This window comes from Phycodurus eques, chromosome 13, assembly GCF_024500275.1.
Source record: "Phycodurus eques isolate BA_2022a chromosome 13, UOR_Pequ_1.1, whole genome shotgun sequence".
Classification (NCBI taxonomy): Eukaryota; Metazoa; Chordata; class Actinopteri; order Syngnathiformes; family Syngnathidae; genus Phycodurus; species Phycodurus eques.
The window spans coordinates 7,466,742-7,483,893 of NC_084537.1; the positions used below are offsets into that span (position 1 = coordinate 7,466,742).

At 40.6% G+C, this 17,152-nt stretch overlaps 1 protein-coding gene across 2 annotated transcripts; it reads right to left on the reverse strand.

Annotated features, from left to right (window-relative positions):
• Window positions 1–3,650: 3,650 nt before the first annotated feature.
• Window positions 3,651–16,792, reverse strand: LOC133411636 (oocyte zinc finger protein XlCOF6.1-like). Of its 2 annotated transcripts, XM_061694223.1 has the most exons (3): window positions 16,431–16,792; window positions 9,364–9,546; window positions 3,651–6,031 (listed from the first exon to the last, which is right to left on the reverse strand). In XM_061694223.1, the coding sequence occupies exons 1-3, from the start codon at window positions 16,546–16,548 to the stop codon at window positions 4,962–4,964; spliced, it is 1,371 nt and encodes a 456-aa protein (XP_061550207.1). In that variant the 5' UTR covers window positions 16,549–16,792; the 3' UTR covers window positions 3,651–4,961. The 2 variants fall into 2 exon arrangements, with proteins under 2 accessions (XP_061550207.1, XP_061550208.1); XM_061694224.1 differs by lacking the exon at window positions 9,364–9,546.
• Between the last annotated feature and the right edge of the window lie 360 nt (window positions 16,793–17,152).

The following is a 17,152-nucleotide window of genomic DNA, read 5'->3' on the forward strand; positions in this document are numbered from 1 at the left end:
CAACATTAACGCTTTAACCACTGAAGTCATTTCTCATGCAGGTCTGACACTGGAAGGAAGGAATTTTTTTGAAAAAAATATATATACTTGCAGTCCAGGTCTGGGGGACACTACACCTCACCAGATTTCCAACGAAAGAGGTCCCATCCAAATCTGATGTGGCATTTCAAAATACAAGTCTCCTGAAATTGGTATATATTCACTGTCATGAACACGGATTTAAAAAATTCATTAAAAAATAAATAAATAAATAAATAAAAATGTATGAGTTCTCGCAACACCAGTCCAGATCTGGGGGACACAACACCACCCAAGGTCTCCAACAAAGAGGACCCATCCAAATCTGATGTGGCATTTCGAAATAAAAGTCCCCTGAAATTTGTATATTTCACTATCACTAGCACTGATTTAAAATATTCATTAAAAAAATCTATGAGTTATCGCGACGCCAGTCGAGTTCTGGGGGACACTAGAACACCCCAGGTCTTCACCAAATCTGGTGTGGCATTTCAAAGTAAACTTACCCTGAACTCTGCATATTTTAAGTCAATGCCACTTGTTTTAAGAAATGATTAGAAATAATCCCTTTTGTATCGCGAAACCTTTCCCCTTCATACATATAGGAGACAATCCCAGGTTGCTCCTACTTGCTGCCATCGCCATTTGATGGAGTATATCTGAAGTCTTTAAAAAAAAAAACTGATTGTTTTATCATTAAATATGATTTTTTTTTTTTTTGCTATCAAAATTAACACTTTAACCGCTCATACATACTACACTGTTCTTATTCATATATATTACAATATTTCACAAAAAAAGTCAATTATAAAAAATTTTTCTTTTTCAGCAACATAGAAGACTGGTCTGAGCATTTATTGTAGCTGAGAGTCTGTGGGTGTCCATGACAACAAAAGACTGTGTACTGTCTCTATGATTTGACCGTTTAATATTGATGTGTTTATATACATACATATTTACCTTTCTGGTCACATTTGCCTGTTAAATCTGTTTGAATGTTTTCGTGGAAAATATTTTAAGAACAACTTCCTTTTTGGGTAAAATCTGCCCGATGCCACAAGAAAGTCTGATGGATGCGAGAGTATGACCTTGCGGATTACTTCTATTATCTGTCATTTATCTACTGCCGCTTTTTAAAGCGCACGTGAGATTAATCATTTCCTTATTTCATTGAGCTTTGTGTCAAACAAATGAGTTACAAATTGATTCATGTGATTGCTTTAATATTTTTGTTTTCTAGTTTTCCTATGGTGTTCCGTATCTAAATAGCAATTAAGCGATAGCAGACATCTGTAAGACGGTTGGTTTCTTTAATGAAGTAAATACATTTACAAAAGCAAAAAAAAATCCATCCATCCATTTTACGTAACCCTAATCCTGTTTAGGGTTGCAGGGAAAAAAACATTTTCAACTTTTTTTTTTTTTTTTTGACATTTAAATTAGTCATCCATTTTCTGTTCCGCTTATCTTCACTCGGGTCGTGGGCGTGGTGGAGCCTATCCCAGCTGTTGAGTGATGCCACAGTCGGGCCTGAAAAATGTATACTGTCATGGATAAAATGAGTAATTGATAACACAGAATATGATTTGATTGTTAAATCGGATATATGTTCAGAAAGTTATTATTATAATTGACTCAGGATAAGCGGCTCAGAAAATGGATGGATGGACTCAGAATGTATTATTACAAATATCCATCAGGCGCCAAAGAGAAACTAAATTAAAGCCATGCACATTTATAGCCACAAGATGGAGCTATAGTGGAAGTCACTCATATGACTCCATACAGTCTTACAGTTATTTGCTTGCTCAATGCTTATTTGCAAATTTATATAACCAGTAACATCTTATTTTATTATATACTTTTGATCTTGGTAACTAAGTGATAGGTACCCACAATCATCTGAGCCCGTACAATGATATGTGAGTAAGATGATGAATGGTTTAGGAACTTACATTGTAAAATGGGATTTACAATAATAAGTTAGACATTTTGATAATGATAAACATGTTGAAGTAATAATTTGAATAATACTTGGTGTGTTAGGATGATCAGATAAAACATTTACAGAAGAACCTTTTTGCATAAACCGGTTATTAGAACTGCAATAGCGGAACTAATACTCTTGTCAGGCTTATACTGGAAACAAGATCAACAGATAAAGTCTTAGCCTGTTCGGGGAAGTTGCAGCCAATGACTAATTTTAATAGGCAAGAGACACAATAAATAATAAAATAACTTATGAAATGGGGGCGAGTTGTTGTTGAATATAATATAAACCCGTGCTAATCAAATTGCAATGGCAGAGCTCGACTTAGTAGTTCCAAAACACTTAATCAACTATCTCACATATCATTGTATGGGCACAAATGATTGTGGGTTTCTATCACTTAGTTACCAAAATCCCAAAAAATTATGAAATAAGCTGTTACAGGTTATATATATGTTTGCAAATAAGCATTGAGCAAGCAAATAACTGTAAGACTATGGTGACACTTGAATGACCTCCACTCTGCTCCATCTTATGGCTATAAATATGCATGACTGGTTGACTTTAATTTAGAGTAACTTTTGAGGCACCATCTGGTGGAGATTTGTAATAATACATTTTGAGTCAATTATAGTAATAATTTCCTGAACATGCATCTGATTAACAATCCAATCATATTCTGTATTATCAATTATTCATTTCATCCATTACATTATATACTTTTAGGGCCTATTTGTGTCACCACTCGAGAGTACCGATCCTCAGTGCAAAAGAAAAGACACCTGAAGGACTCCAAGATGGTGAGAAATAAGATTCTCTGGTCTGATGAGACCAAGATAGAACTTTTTGGCCTTAATTCTAAATGGCAGGTGTGGAGAAAACCAGGCACTGCTCGTCACCTGTCCAATACAGTCCCAACAGTGAAGCATGGTGGTGGCAGCATCATGCTGTGGCGCTGTTTTTCAGCTGCAGGAACAGGACGACTGGTTGCAATCGAAGGAAAGATGAGTGCAGCCAAGTACAGGGATATCCTGGATGAAAACCTTCTCCAGAGTGCTCAGGACCTCAGACTGGGCCGAAGTTTCACCTTCCAACAAGACAATCACCCCTCCAAGTAAATAGCTAAAATAACGAAGGAGTGGCTTCAGAACAATTCCGTGACTGTTCTTGAATGGCCCAGCCAGAGCCCTGACTTAAACCCAATTGAGCATCTCTGGAGAGTCCTGAAAATGGCTGTCCAGCAATATTCACCATCCAACCTGACAGAACTGTTGAGGATTTGCAAGTAGGAATGGCAGAGGATCCCCAAATCCAGATGTGAAAAATCACATTGAATCATTCCAAAAAAGACCAATGGCTGTATTAGCTCAAAAGGATGCTTCTACTAAATACTGAGCAAAGGGTCTGAATACTTATTATGGATGTGTGATATTTCAGTTTTTCTTTTTTAATAGAAAATTTCAACAATTGTTTTTTTTGTCAATATGGGGTGCTGTGTGTGGATTAATAGGGGGGAGGGGGGGGGGATGAACTTAAATTATTTTAGCTAATGGCTGCAATATAACAGAGTGAAAATTTTAAGGGGGTCTGAATACTTTCTGTAAACACTGTAGATCATAGATAAAATAAATAGATGGATAGATGCATTCATTGATAAGATATTTTATTCATCACATGAGAAAAATTACAGTAGATAAGGATCCACTGTGTATCATCTTCACGGTCAATGACAACAAAAAAGATTTTACTCCTTGTGGCCATGTTTGGTGGTAATACCCCAAGAATTACAACACGTTACACTACAGGCTATCCATTCATCCATTTTCTGAGCCGCTTATCCTCACAAGGGTCGCGGGAGTGCTGGAGGCTATCCCAGCTATCTTTGGGCAGGAGGCGGGGTACACCCTGAACTGGTTGCCAGCCAATCGCAGGGCACACATAAATAAACAACCATTCGCACTCACATGCACACCTAGGGGCAATTTAGAGTCCCCAATCAACCTACCACGCATGTTTTTGGGATGTGGGAGGAAACCGGATAGCCCGGAGAAAACCCACACAGGGACGGGGAGAACATGCAAACTCCACACAGGCGGGGCCGGGGATTGAACCCCGGACCTCAGAACTGTGAGGCAGACGCTCTAACCAGTCGGACACCGTGCTGCCACCACAGGCTAATCGTTGAGAATAATCTTTCAGAGGTATCCAACAATCAGAGGTGGCAAAACTACTCACTTGTTGTGCTTCAGCAGAAGTACATATACTGGTACTTGTGTAAAATAAGACTCTTGGTAAAAGCAGAGTCACAGATTCACATCCTGTCCTCAAGTAAACAAGTACATACTCTGACATGTTCTAAGTACAAAAGTAAAAAGTAATTACTGTCTCCCTTTTGATAAATTGGCACATCAACAACAAAAACTTATCTGCACACAAATAATGTTTTCCTCTTTTACTGAACTTGGACAGTGCTCATATTAAGAATAAAATATCACTGGACATGCTACCAATACGTGTTCCTATTTTTAAATTGACTGATAAGTCAACTACATACTCCACTACTGTTTATAGAAAATTTCCATGTAGTGATTAAGGAGTAGGGAATGAATCAATGATCCCCAACACAGATAAGCCGCAGCTTCATTGGCCACCGCTGTTCTCACCAGCACACTTTTTGTCTCTCAACATTCTGTTTCCAAGAGAATCTTTTAGCACACACTGCAACAAAAGGTTTCTCACCAGTGTGTGCTCGAGTGTTGATAAATTGCCCTTGATATACGTTTTTTTTTTTTACCACAAACTAAACAGGCAAAAGGTTCATCCTCTGTGTGTATTATTTTGCGTTGTTAAATTTGTGTTTTTATTGCATCTCTTACCACAAACTGAGCATACATAAGATGTCTCACCCTTGTGTGTTTTTGTGTGGCTTGTTACACATCTATTCAGAAAATATTTAACCCCAAACTAAGCAAGCAAAAGGTTTGTCCCGTGTGTGTATTCTCTTGTGTGCTGTTAAATTTGGCTTTTGAGCAAAACCTTTACCACAAACTGAGCAGGCAAAAGGTTTCTCTCCAGTGTGTACTCTCGTGTGCCTTGCTAAACAAGACTTTGCAGGGAAGCTTTTGCCACAAACTAAGCAGGTAAAAGGTTTCTCTCCAGTGTGTGTTCTTGTGTGCCTTGTTAAACTTGTCTTTATAGAGAAGCTTTTACCACAAGCAGAGCAAGCAAAACCTCTCTCTCCAGTGTGTGTTCTTGTGTGTTTTCTCAAAGTGCCTTTTTCAGAGAAACATTTACCACAAACTGAACAGACAAAGCCTTTCTCCCCAGTGTGCGTTCTTGTGTGTTTTATCAAAGTACCTTTTTCAATGAATCGTTTACCGCAAAATGAGCACGCAAATGGTTTCTCTCCGGTGTGCGTTCTTACGTGTCTCGTTAAACTTGCCTTTACAGAGAAGCTTTCGCCACAAACAGAGCATATAAAAGGTTTCTCACCAGTGTGTGTTCTTGAGTGCACAGTCAAAGTACCTCTTTCAGTGAAGCTTTGACCACAAACTGAGCAAGTAAAAGGTTTGTCTCCAGTGTGTTTTCTCATGTGAATGTTCAAATTCCCCTTAGAACTAAATGTTTTCTCACAATGAGAACATTTGTTGTCAGTGTGACATGTCATACGACCTTCAGACTGTTTACCATCACAGTCAACAGGAGAGTTTGAAGTTATGTTGTCACTATCTTCTTGGGATCCTCCACATTGCTCTTGATCACTTTCGGTTGTCATGTGTTGACTTGAGCTGCTGCTTGGGGCCTCCGCCTGTCTGCTCTCCTCACTTTGAACATCGTCTTTTTCTTCTTCACTCTTCAATGAAACAAAGTACGTTGGCAAATTGGTGATATTATTGTGCTCCTCCTCTTTATCGTAGGGGGTCTCTGGCTCCTCTTCCTCTTTAATGTGGAGAGGCTCTTCCTCCTCCTCTTTAATGTGAGGGGGCTCTTGTTGCTCAGGACGAAGATATTTTTCACTGATGTCTGCAGGGCACAAGAAGACAAACATTTGGTTTGTTAGTCAAATCTCCGGTTGGGACTTTGATGTGCATTATTGTTTTTACGGATGTACCTTAATTCACGAGTTAAATTTATTCCGTGCCAGGGTCGTCACTTAAAAGTGTAGTTTGCGGTTTTGTAAAAAGACCAATGTCATATATGTTAAAACTGTCTGTACAACGTCCATTCATCCATCCATTTTCTATACCGCTGCCTACCCCAGCTATTTTCGGGCGAAAGGCGGGGTACACCCTGAACTGGTCCATTTGCACTCACATTCACACCTACTGGCAAAACTACCACGCATGTTTTTGGGATGTGCGAGGAAACCGGATTACCTAGAGAAAACCCACCCAGGCACGGGGAAAACACACAAACTCCACACAGGTGGGGACGGGATTTGAACCCCGTCCTCAGAACTGTGAGGCGGATGTGCTAACCAGTTGACCTCCGTGCCGCCCTCTGTATGACGTGACAGTTGAATATTATTAAAATAATCGTTTGAAAAATCACCCCTCTCTGACCCCATCTAATGCCTATAATTTAATCTTAATTATTACTTTACAACTGGGCACTGTCAGACAAGAAAAGACAGTCAGAGTGTCTAGTGAGAGGAGGCTCGCAGGGACATACCACAGCCTCTTGCAGATGAGACTATTATATTTTCTTTACCGCATTATTTAAAGCAAATGTATGTAACTTCTGTCACCTCTACACCAGATGTATTACTGCGGAATTGTGGGAAAGCTCACGGTATTGCAGGAAGGTTGACGGTACAGGTGGAGCGAAGAGGTGAAAGCAGGAAAAAGGAAAAACCTCACTATTTCTTGCTCGCCGAGTCCTTCTCAATAGGTTATAGTAGTTTTTGTGCGTTTCCCCACAGGTTTTTGTGAAAAAGACAGAGCGGCTGAAATAAGTATTTAACACATTACCATTTTTCTCACTTAAGACATTTCCAAAGATGCTATTGGCATACATATTTCACCAGATGTTGGGAACAACCCAAGTAATCCATACATACAAATGAAGTAGAACAAATAAGCTCAAAAATTACGTTGTGTGTAAAAATGTGAAATGACACAGGGGAAAAGTATTGAACACGCCAACTGGTCTTTATTTAATACTTTGTACAAAAGCCTTTGTTTGCAATGACAGTTTCAAGATGCCTCCTATATTCAGAAACTAGTCACATGCATTGCTCTGGTGTGATTTTGGCCTATTCATCCACACAAGCAGTCTTCAAATTTTGAAGGTTCCGTGAGCTTCTCTTATGGACCTTGAGTTTCAGTTCTTTCCATAGATTTTCGATTGGACTCAAGTCAGGTGATTGGCTGGGCCATTCTAGCAACTTTATTTTTTTTCCTTTGAAATCAATTGAGAGTTTCCTTGGCATATGTTTTGGATCATTATCCTGATAAAATGTCCACCCTCGTTTCATTTTCATCATCCTCGTAGGTGGCAGCAGCTTTTTGTCAAGAATGTCTCGGTAGATTTGCCCATTCATCTTTCCTTCAATAATGTCAAGTTTACCAGTACCATTTGCTGAAAAGCAGCCCCACACCATCATGTTTCCAACTCCAAACTTCACTGTTGGTATGGTGTTTTTAGGGTGATGGACAGTGCCATTTCCCCTCCAAACATGGTGTGCATTATGGGATCCAAACAGTTAAATTTCGCTCTCATCAGACCAGACATTATTCTCCCAGTATTTAACTGGCTTGTCCAAATGTTGTTCAGCAAACATGAATTGAGCTTTGACATGCTTTTTTTTCCAGCAAAGGGGTCTTGCGTGGTGCGCATGCATACAGGCCATGGGAACGGGTTACATTACTCACTTTTTTCCTTGTGACCACAGTACCTGCAAATTCCAGGTCTTTTTGAAGCTCTCCACATGTGGTCATTGGCTCTTGGACAATGCTTCTGATTATTCTTTGCACTCCTCTGTCAGAAATCTTGCGAGGAGCACCTGATCGAGGCAAATTTATGGTGGTATGATTGGCTTTCCACTTCCGTATTATGGCCCCAACCGTGCTCACTGGAACATTCAGAAGCTTAGCTATGCTCCTGTAACTAATGCCATCGTTATGATTTATAATAATTAGTTTGCGATGGTCTTGAGACAGCTCGCTGCTCTGACCAATCATGAGATGTGTCTTGACTCACACCTTGGCAACGAGACCTTTTTGTAGGCCATCAATTAGGACTGAACCAGCTGATATTCATTAGTACTGACAAGGGGCTGAATTGCTGTTTGATTATTGATAGATTTTAGGTGTTTTCTTGGATTTCCATTCCTTTTTGCACCTCCCTTTCTTCATGTGTTCAATACTTTTTCCCCTATATCATTTCACATCAATACACACAACTTAATTTCTGACCTTATTTGTTCTACTTTCTTTGTATGTATGAATTACTTGGGTTGTTCCCAACATCTGGTGAAAATTTCATGTCAATAGCACCTTTGGAAATCTATTTAGTGAGACAAATGGCGACGTTAAAAAATTATTTCAGCTGCTGTATATACACATAATAAATTCCTGTGCAGCTCTTAAATTGTGACTGCCCAAACTTGGATAGCCCACTTCTAACTTGAGAGAATCTTTTAAAACACACACTGCAACTAAATGGTTTCTCACCAGTGTGTGTGCTTGAGTGTGTTGTTAAATTTGCCTTTATATAGAACCTTTTACCACAAACTAAGCAGGCAAAAGGTTTGTCTTGAGCATGTGTTCTCATGTGTCTTGTTAATTGCGTCTTTTCAGGGAATCTTTGCACACAAACTGCACAGGCAAATGGCTTTTCCCCAGTGTGTGTTCTTGTGTGTACTGTCAAAGTTCCGTTTTCAGCAAAACTTTGACCACAAACTGAGCAGGCAAAAGGTTTTTCCCCAGTGTGTGTTTTTTGGTGTTTTGTTAGATGCGACTTTAGCGAGAATCTTTGACCGCAATCTGAACAGGCAAAAGGTTTTTCTCCAGTGTGTATTATTTTGTGTCTTGCTAAATTTGTCTTCTTATTGCAACTTTTACCACAAACTGAACAGGAAAAGGGTTTGTCTCCAGTGTGTGTACTGAAGTGCCTTATCCAATTTCCCTTTGGAGAGACTGTTTTACCACAAACTGAGCAGGTAAAGGGTTTCTCTCCAGTATGTGTTCTCATGTGAATGTTCAAATTCCCCTTGGAACTAAATGTTTTCCCACACTGAGAATATTTGTTGTCAGTGTGACATGTCATAACACCTTCAGACTGGTCATCATCATTATTGTCGGCAGGAGTGTGTGACTTTATGTAGTTGAATGCTCCACAGTGGTCACCATCACCTGTTATGTGTTGCCTTAAGCTCCTTTGAACTTCATCTTCTTCATTCTTCAAAGGGACAGAGATCAGTGTCAACTTGGTAATATCATCCTCCTCTTCCTCTTTTATGTGAGGGTGCTCTTCTTCCTTTTTAATGTAAGGGGACTCTGGCACCTGTTGCTCAGGGTGAATATATTTTTCACTGTCTGCAGGACACAAGAAGACAAACACATTTGGTTTGGTAAAATCAAGTCCAGTAATCACCCTCCATCGCTGGCGTTCCAAACCACTCCTGCAACAACAACAAAAAAACGTTTTGGTTCTGAATGTGGAGATTTGTAGGTACAGATCTATTCTGGTAGTATACAGGGGTAGTGGGCCACCCCAAAATTCTGAAAAATCCTGAATTATTTGCCTTATCGCTTTTAACAGAAAGCTATGCTGTAGCAGATTTCCAAAAGATTTCTTGATGGATTGGTTTTAGCGTGGTGAATAAATTAAAGAAAGAATCTCAAAGTGGCCCTGGCATTGTTTTATTTTTTTGCATGCAGCCCTGAGAAAAAATGTTTGGACACCCCTGACCTGAAAATGACCTCCCCTCATATTGACGTAGCAGCACTTGTCGGGAGAACACAGTTAATTAATGCTAACGTTGACTACCTAAAGACAACCGTGAAACCTCAGGTGAGTTGCCAAAGAAACTTTGAGGGTGGTTTCTGCTTCCCTCGACAACCGACTGCTATGGAGAAAGTCTCAAACCCAGGTGCAACTTTCTCAGATGCCTCCTTATCTGCTATGGCTATGCCGAGATATTCCTGTGCCTAGTAGGGTTGGGAACGATAAACCGATGTCACACATCTAACCTGGATGACTACGACTGTGCATATCCGTCACCAGAAAGACCCGGATAACCATGACTGCACGTGCGTCACAGCCAGAAGGCAGACAAGCAGGCGAGCACGCCGAGCAGCAGGAGGATTCAGTCACTTCTGAGAGAAAAGCAAATCTTCAATAAAATAAATAACTTCGACTATTAAATTGATTGTTGTTGATTTTGATCGTTGACTTAGTCGTGAATAGTCCACTAATCTTGACAGCCCTACTAGGCACTAGGGTTTTTTTATTTTTTGTCCTGTTCGGCTGTTAGGTCAAGCAGAATGGAGGAGCTGTATCCCTTTTATGCCAGAACAGTTTTACTGTGTCACAGTGGAGTTTTTAAGCTTCCGTTGTGTTTTCTTATTATTATAATTTAGGTTTATTGAGAGTCAGAATCGGAATGCAGCCCTATGGGGGGCACAAGCCAGTGCAAACTGTAGGCCGGTCCCAAGCCCAGATAAATGCAGAGGGTTGCGTCAGGAAGGGCATCCGGCTTAAAACTTTGCCAAACAAATATGAGCGTTCATCCAAAGAATTCCATACCGGATCGGTCGTGGCCCGGGTTAACAACGTCCGCCACCGGCGGCGTCAACCTGCAGGGCACCGTTGGAAATTCAGCTACTGTGGGTCGAAGTCGAAGAAGAGATGGAAAGCAGGTTCTTTGGCAGAAAGACAAGAGGAAAGCACAGAGCCTAGAACTGAATGTGGGGACTTTGAATGTTGGGACTATGACAGGAAAATCTCGGGAGTTGGTTGAAATGACGATCAGGAGAAAGGTTGATATATTGTGTGTCCAGGAGACTAGGTGGAAAGGCAGTAAGGCTAGAAGTTTAGGGGCAGGGTTTAAATTATTTGTTATAGATGGGAAGAGAAATGGAGTTGGGGTTAATTTAAAAGAAGAGTTGAAGAAGAATGTCTTGGAGGTGAAAAGAGTATCAGACCGAGTGATGAGGCTGAAACTTTAAATTGAGGGTGTTATTTATAATGTGATTAGTGGCTGTGCCCCACAGGTAGGATGTGACCGAGAGGTGAAGGAGAAATTCTGGAAGGAGCTAGACGATGTAGTTCTGAGCATCCCAGACGGAGAGAGAGTCGTGATTGGTAAAGATTGTAATGGACATGTTGGTGAAGGAAATAGGGGTGATGAAGAAGTGACTGGTAAGTACGGCATCCAGGAAAGGAACTTGGAGGGACAAATGGTGGTAGACTTTGCAAAAAGGATGCAAACGGCTGTAGTGAACACTTTTTTCCAAAAGAGACACGAACATAGGGTGACCTACAAGAACGGAGGTAGAAGCACGCAGGTGGATTACATCTTGTGCAAACGATGTAATCTGAAGGAGGTTACCGACTGTAAGGTAGTGGTAGGGGAGAGTGTGGCTAGACAGCATAGGATGGTGGTGTGTAAGAGGACTCTCGTGGTGGTAGGAAAATTAGGAAGACAAAGGCAGAGCAGAGAACCATGTGGTGGAAGCTGAGACAGGACGAGTGTTATGCAGCTTTTCGGGAAGAGGTGAGACAGGCTCTCGGTGGACGGGAGGAGCTTCCAGAAGACTGGACCACTGCAGCCAAGGTGATCAGAAAGGCAGGCAGGAGAGTACTTGGTGTATCTTCTGGCAGGAAAGGAGAGAAGGAGACTTGGTGGTGGAACCTCACAGTACAGGAAATCATACAAGGAAAAAGGTTACCTAAGAAGAAGTGGGACACAGAGCACTGAGGAGAGGCGCAAGGAATACATTGAGATGCGACACAGGGCAAAGGTAGAGGTGGCAAAGGCCAAACAAGAGACATATGATGACATGTATGGCAGGTTGGACACTAAAGAAGGAGAAAATGATCTATACAGGCTGGCCAGACAGAGGGATAGAGATGGGAAGGATGTGAAGCAGGTTAGGGTGATTAAGGACAGAGATGGAAATATGTTGACTGGTGCAAGTAGTGTGCTAGATAGATGGAAAGAATACTTCAAGGAGTTGATGAATGAGGAAAATGAGAGAGAAGGGAGAGCAGAAGAGGCAAGTGTGGTGGACCAGGAAGTGGCAATGATTAGTAACGGGGAAGTTAGAAATGCATTAAAGAGGATGACAAATGGAAAGGCAGTTGGTCCTGATGACATTCCTGTGGAGATATGGAAGCATCTAGGAGAGGTGGCTGTGGAGTTTTTGACCAGCTTGTTCAATAGAATTCTAGCGCGTGAGAAAAAGAGATGAGTCCAAGCAGGTTGGAACGGGTGGAGGAAGGCGTCAGGTGTGTTATGTGACAGAAGAGTCTCTGCTAGGATGAAGGGCAAAGTTTATAAAACAGTGGTGAGGCCAGCCATGATGTACGGATTAGAGACAGTAGCACTGAAGAGACAACAGGAAGCAGAGCTCGAGGTAGAGGAAATGAAGATGTTGAGGTTTGCTCTAGGTGTGACCAGGTTGGATAAAATTAGAAATGAGCTCATCAGAGGGACAGCCAAGGTTAGATGTTTTGGGGACAAAGTTAGAGAGAGCAGACTCCGATGGTTTGGACACATCCAGAGGAGAAATAGTGAGTATATTGGTAGAAGGATGATCAGGATGGAGCTGCCAGACAACAGAGCTTGAGGAAGACCAAAGAGAAGGTTGATCGATGTCGTGAGGGAAGACATGAGGGCAGTTGGTGTTCGAGAGGAGGATGCAGGAGATAGGCTTACATGGAAAAGGAATGACGCGCTGTGGCGACCCCTAAAGGGACAAGCCGAAAGGAAAAGAAGATGATCAGTATAAAAGACGCCTGTCAACAACCACAAAAAGTCACACGCCAAACTCCACAATGGCCAAGACCAAAGAGCTGTCAAATGACACCAGAAACAAAATTGTCGACCCGCACCAAGCTGGGAAGACTGAATCTGCAATAGGTAAGCAGCTTGGTGTGAAGAAATCAACTGTGGGAGCAATTATGAGAAAATGGAAGACATACAAGACCACTGATACTCTCCCTTGATCTGGTGACAAAATGATCACAAGAACGGTGGGAAAAAAAACCCAGAACCACACGGGGTGACCTATTGAATGACCTGCAGAGAGCTAGGACCAAAGTAACAAAGTAACTACCATCAGTAACACACTACGCCGCCAAGGACTCAAATCCCGCAGTGCCAGACGTGTCCCTCTGCTTAAATCAGTACATGTCCAGGCCCATCTAAACTTTGCTAGAGAGCATTTGGATGATCCAGAAGAGGATTGGGAGAATGTCATATGGTCAGATGTAACCAAAATAGAACGTTTTGGTAAAAACTCAACTTGTCGTGTTTGAAGGAGAAAGAATGCTGAGTTGCATCCAAATAACACCATACCTACTGTGAAGCATGGGGGTGGGTGCTTTGGGTCTGTTTTTCTGCAAAGGGACCAGGACGACTGATCTGTGTAAAGGAATGAATGAATGTATCGTGAGATTTTGAGTGAAAACCTCCTTCCATCAGCAAGGGCATTGAAGATGAAACGTGGCTGGGTCTTTTAGCATGACAATGATCCCAAAGACACTTCCCGGGCAACGAAGGAGTGGCTTCGTAAGAAGCATTTCAAGGTCATGGAGTGGTCTAGCCAGTCTCCAGAGCGCAACCCCATAGACAATCTTTGGAGGGAGTTGAAAGCACCACAACATCACTGCTCTAGAGGAGATCTGCAAGGAGGAATCGGCCAAAATACCAGCAACAGTGTGTGAAAAAAACTTTGTGAATTCAGAAAACGTCATTGCCAACAAAGGGTATATAACGAAGTATTGAGATGAACTTTTGTTATTGACCATATACTTATTTTCCACCGTAATTTGCTAATACATTATTTTAAAAAAATCAGACAATATGATTTTCTGGATCCCCCCCCCCCCCCCCCCCCCCCATTTTGTCTCTCATAGGTGAGATACATCTATAATGAAAATTACAGGCCTCTCCAATGAAGTTGGGACGTTGTGTTAAACAAATAAAAACAGAATACAATGATTTGCAAATAATGTTCAACTTATATTTAATTGAATATACTACAAAAACTATATATTTAATGTTCAAACTGATAAACTTTATTGTTTTTAGCAACTTAGAATTTTATGGCTGCAACACATTCCAAAAAAGCTGGGACAGGGTCATGTTTACCACTGTATTACATCACCTTTTCTTTTAACAACATTCAATAAATGTTTGGCAACAAAGGACACTAATTGTTGAAGCTTTGTAAGTGGAATTCTTTCCCATTCTTGCTTGATGTACAGCTTCAGCTGTTCAACAGTTGTCGTAGTTCACGCTTCATAATGCGCCACACATTTTCAATGGGAGACAGGTCTGGACTGCAGTTAGGCCAGTCTAGTACCCGCACTCTTTTACTACGAAGCCACGTATTAACACTGGGCTGAATGTGGTTTGCTATTGTCTTGCTGAAATAAGCAGGGGCGTTCGTGAAAAAGACATTGCTTGGATAGCAGCATATGTTTCTCCATAACCTGCATGTACCTTTCAGCATTAATGGTGCCTTCACAGATGTGTAAGTTACCCATGCCATTGGCAATAACACAGCCCCATACCATCACAAATACTGGCTTTTGAACTTATACTATATACTGTGCACGATGGCGACGCGGAGTAAATGTCTTTTGCGGAGACGATCAGATCAGCGAATTATGACATTAAAGCCGATCAGCATAAAATGCTGAATATCTGCCGACACCGATCAGCCCAATAAAATCGGTGTAAAATCTAATAATTAGCATTTTATGCAGATCGGCTTTAATGTCATAATTCGCCGATCCAATCAATGACGTCACTGATCGGCTCCGCAAAAGACATTTTACTCAATGTCGCCGTCGTGTACAGTATATTCGAATCCAAAAGTTAGTTTATTTTTAGCCTTATCGTGTGTCTTTGTACGTAGTACTGTAAATATCTGACCACCAATAAAGTTATTTTAAAAAAACATGTCCGCGGTGTGGGACAGACAACACTTAATGCCCGGATCAGACTATAAGACAAATTTGGTCGTTCACGATTGCACTTTGTCAGACAAAGTCTTGACAGTTCAAGACTGTCAAGACTTTAACTAAAGTCTTGTATTCCGATACCATCGCATCACGTTTTTTACAATCACTGGGCTTTATCTTGTCAACTCAAATGCGACCGGATACACTCGTTACCACGGCGACGACAACAATAAATCGCACCGTGTGTTTACAAGAACAAAATGGTGAAAAACGCGTGTTGGTGGTCACCGGTGCTCTGGAGTGGACGTTCATTCAAGGACTGCTTGAGGTATGTTCACGTACATTCAATACGATGTGACTTGCAAGCAGGCAACAAAATGTTGTGTAGCCTAGCAAGCTAGTGCTAGCACTAACGGTTGTACGTAAACATACCGCCGTTCTGTCGAATCATGTTCTAAAGTTTTGGTGTGTGTGAAGTAATTTAATTACTTTATTGGAATGAAATTACTTTATTGTAATCAAATTACTTTATTGTAATTAAATTACAGCACGTTATCACCCATTATGTCTGTCATGTTGTAATGTTGGTTTGACCTGACTGATTAGAATACGCGATCTGACTAGGAGTTATTTCCAACCTTTATGGAGCCCAGGAACATATTTTATAAATGAAAAATCTCACGGTAAACCAACAAACAAAAATGTCATACATTAATGGATACATTAATTATTGTATGTACTTCCTGCCATCTAATAGAAGACCATTCATTTGTTATGTTTGTCACTATGCCTCACTGGCATAAATAGAACAATAAAACAAAGATACATTATTTATTGTAAATATATTTTTGGAGCAATTAAGTACACAAGTATATACAGTAAATGAACAAGTCATCTAAATAGACACAATGCTCCATCTTGTGATCAGATCGGTGATCAGTTATCGTTTTTTTAAACTCGCTGATCGGTCCCAAAAATCCTGATCGTGTAAAGCCTCGTTCAAATGCTCAAAATGTATTTTTATGATTTCATCAAGAGTATCCTAATTAGTTTCCTAATATTTTTGACTTGACAAAAACACAGAAATTGAAGTTCTGCCATTATTCCACTGCTTTTACTTTTGTATTCGGTTTTTGCCGTGGTATAGTTTCAATACCGGTGTTAAAGAAAACTATCCTTCCCTATCATAGTAATGAGGATTCCATTAAAAAAATAAACAGGAATATTTTCACAATATCAGGCAGTTCTTTACGAAACACGTGAGAGAAATAATTGTACAAACCTGCTCTGTGTAACACAACTTGAGACTGCTTGAAAACAGCCTCCAGTATTTGACCCTCGTTCTCCTCTTTTGTTCCAGAAAGTTCTCCCTGATACTTTGCTGTCGTTCTTGCACACATATTCACTCCGTAATACCATCAATTTCAAACTCGAGCTTTTGTTTGAGGCTAGTGAGCTATGCTAAAATAAGCTAAGCTTCAATGTGCTGCCCGGACTGGAAGATGTAGTGATTGATGTTTAAATCCAGTAAAGTGGTGATGGACGTACTGTGTCGAGGACTCAGTCCGTTTCGTACTAATTTCTGAATATAATGATAGTTTTGTGAAAAACGAGCAAGGAAGTAGAGTCGTAGGTCTTCTTTTTCTTGTGGCATAATGTTGGTTGGCAAATAACCTTTTAAGGCATTACCGCCGCTTACTGGTATGGAGTGTGAATTGGTAAGCCTCCTCATCTATTTCAAAATTAAGAACAAAAAACTATATATCCTCTATGCTACATACAATAAATGTCTTCATTGTCTTCTAACCAGAATTGTTTGCCTTTTAAATCCAATATAAATTTTGACAACATTTACAATTTTGCTCTTTTTCTTTTTCCAAAAGATGAATAGTTTGTCTTCTTTCCAGATTCTATTGTTTATTCTTGTCCACAGTGACATTTTCCAGGATGATGCTTTCCTATCTCAAAAAAAGTGTGTTGTTCAATCCAGTGCTGTTGTCCTCA

What these genes read in the sequence shown, in the direction of transcription:
- LOC133411636 (XM_061694223.1), bottom strand. Translation starts at nt 16,548, where the DNA reads ATGTGTGCAAGAACGACAGCAAAGTATCAGGGAGAACTTTCTGGAACA. An exon ending in AGTTGTGTTACACAGAGCAG is followed by an intron (nt 9,547 to 16,430) that starts GTTTGTACAATT and finishes TGTGTCCTGCAG; the next exon opens with ACAGTGAAAAATATATTCAC. An exon ending in CTTAAGGCAACACATAACAG is followed by an intron (nt 6,032 to 9,363) that starts GTGATGGTGACC and finishes TGTGCCCTGCAG; the next exon opens with ACATCAGTGAAAAATATCTT.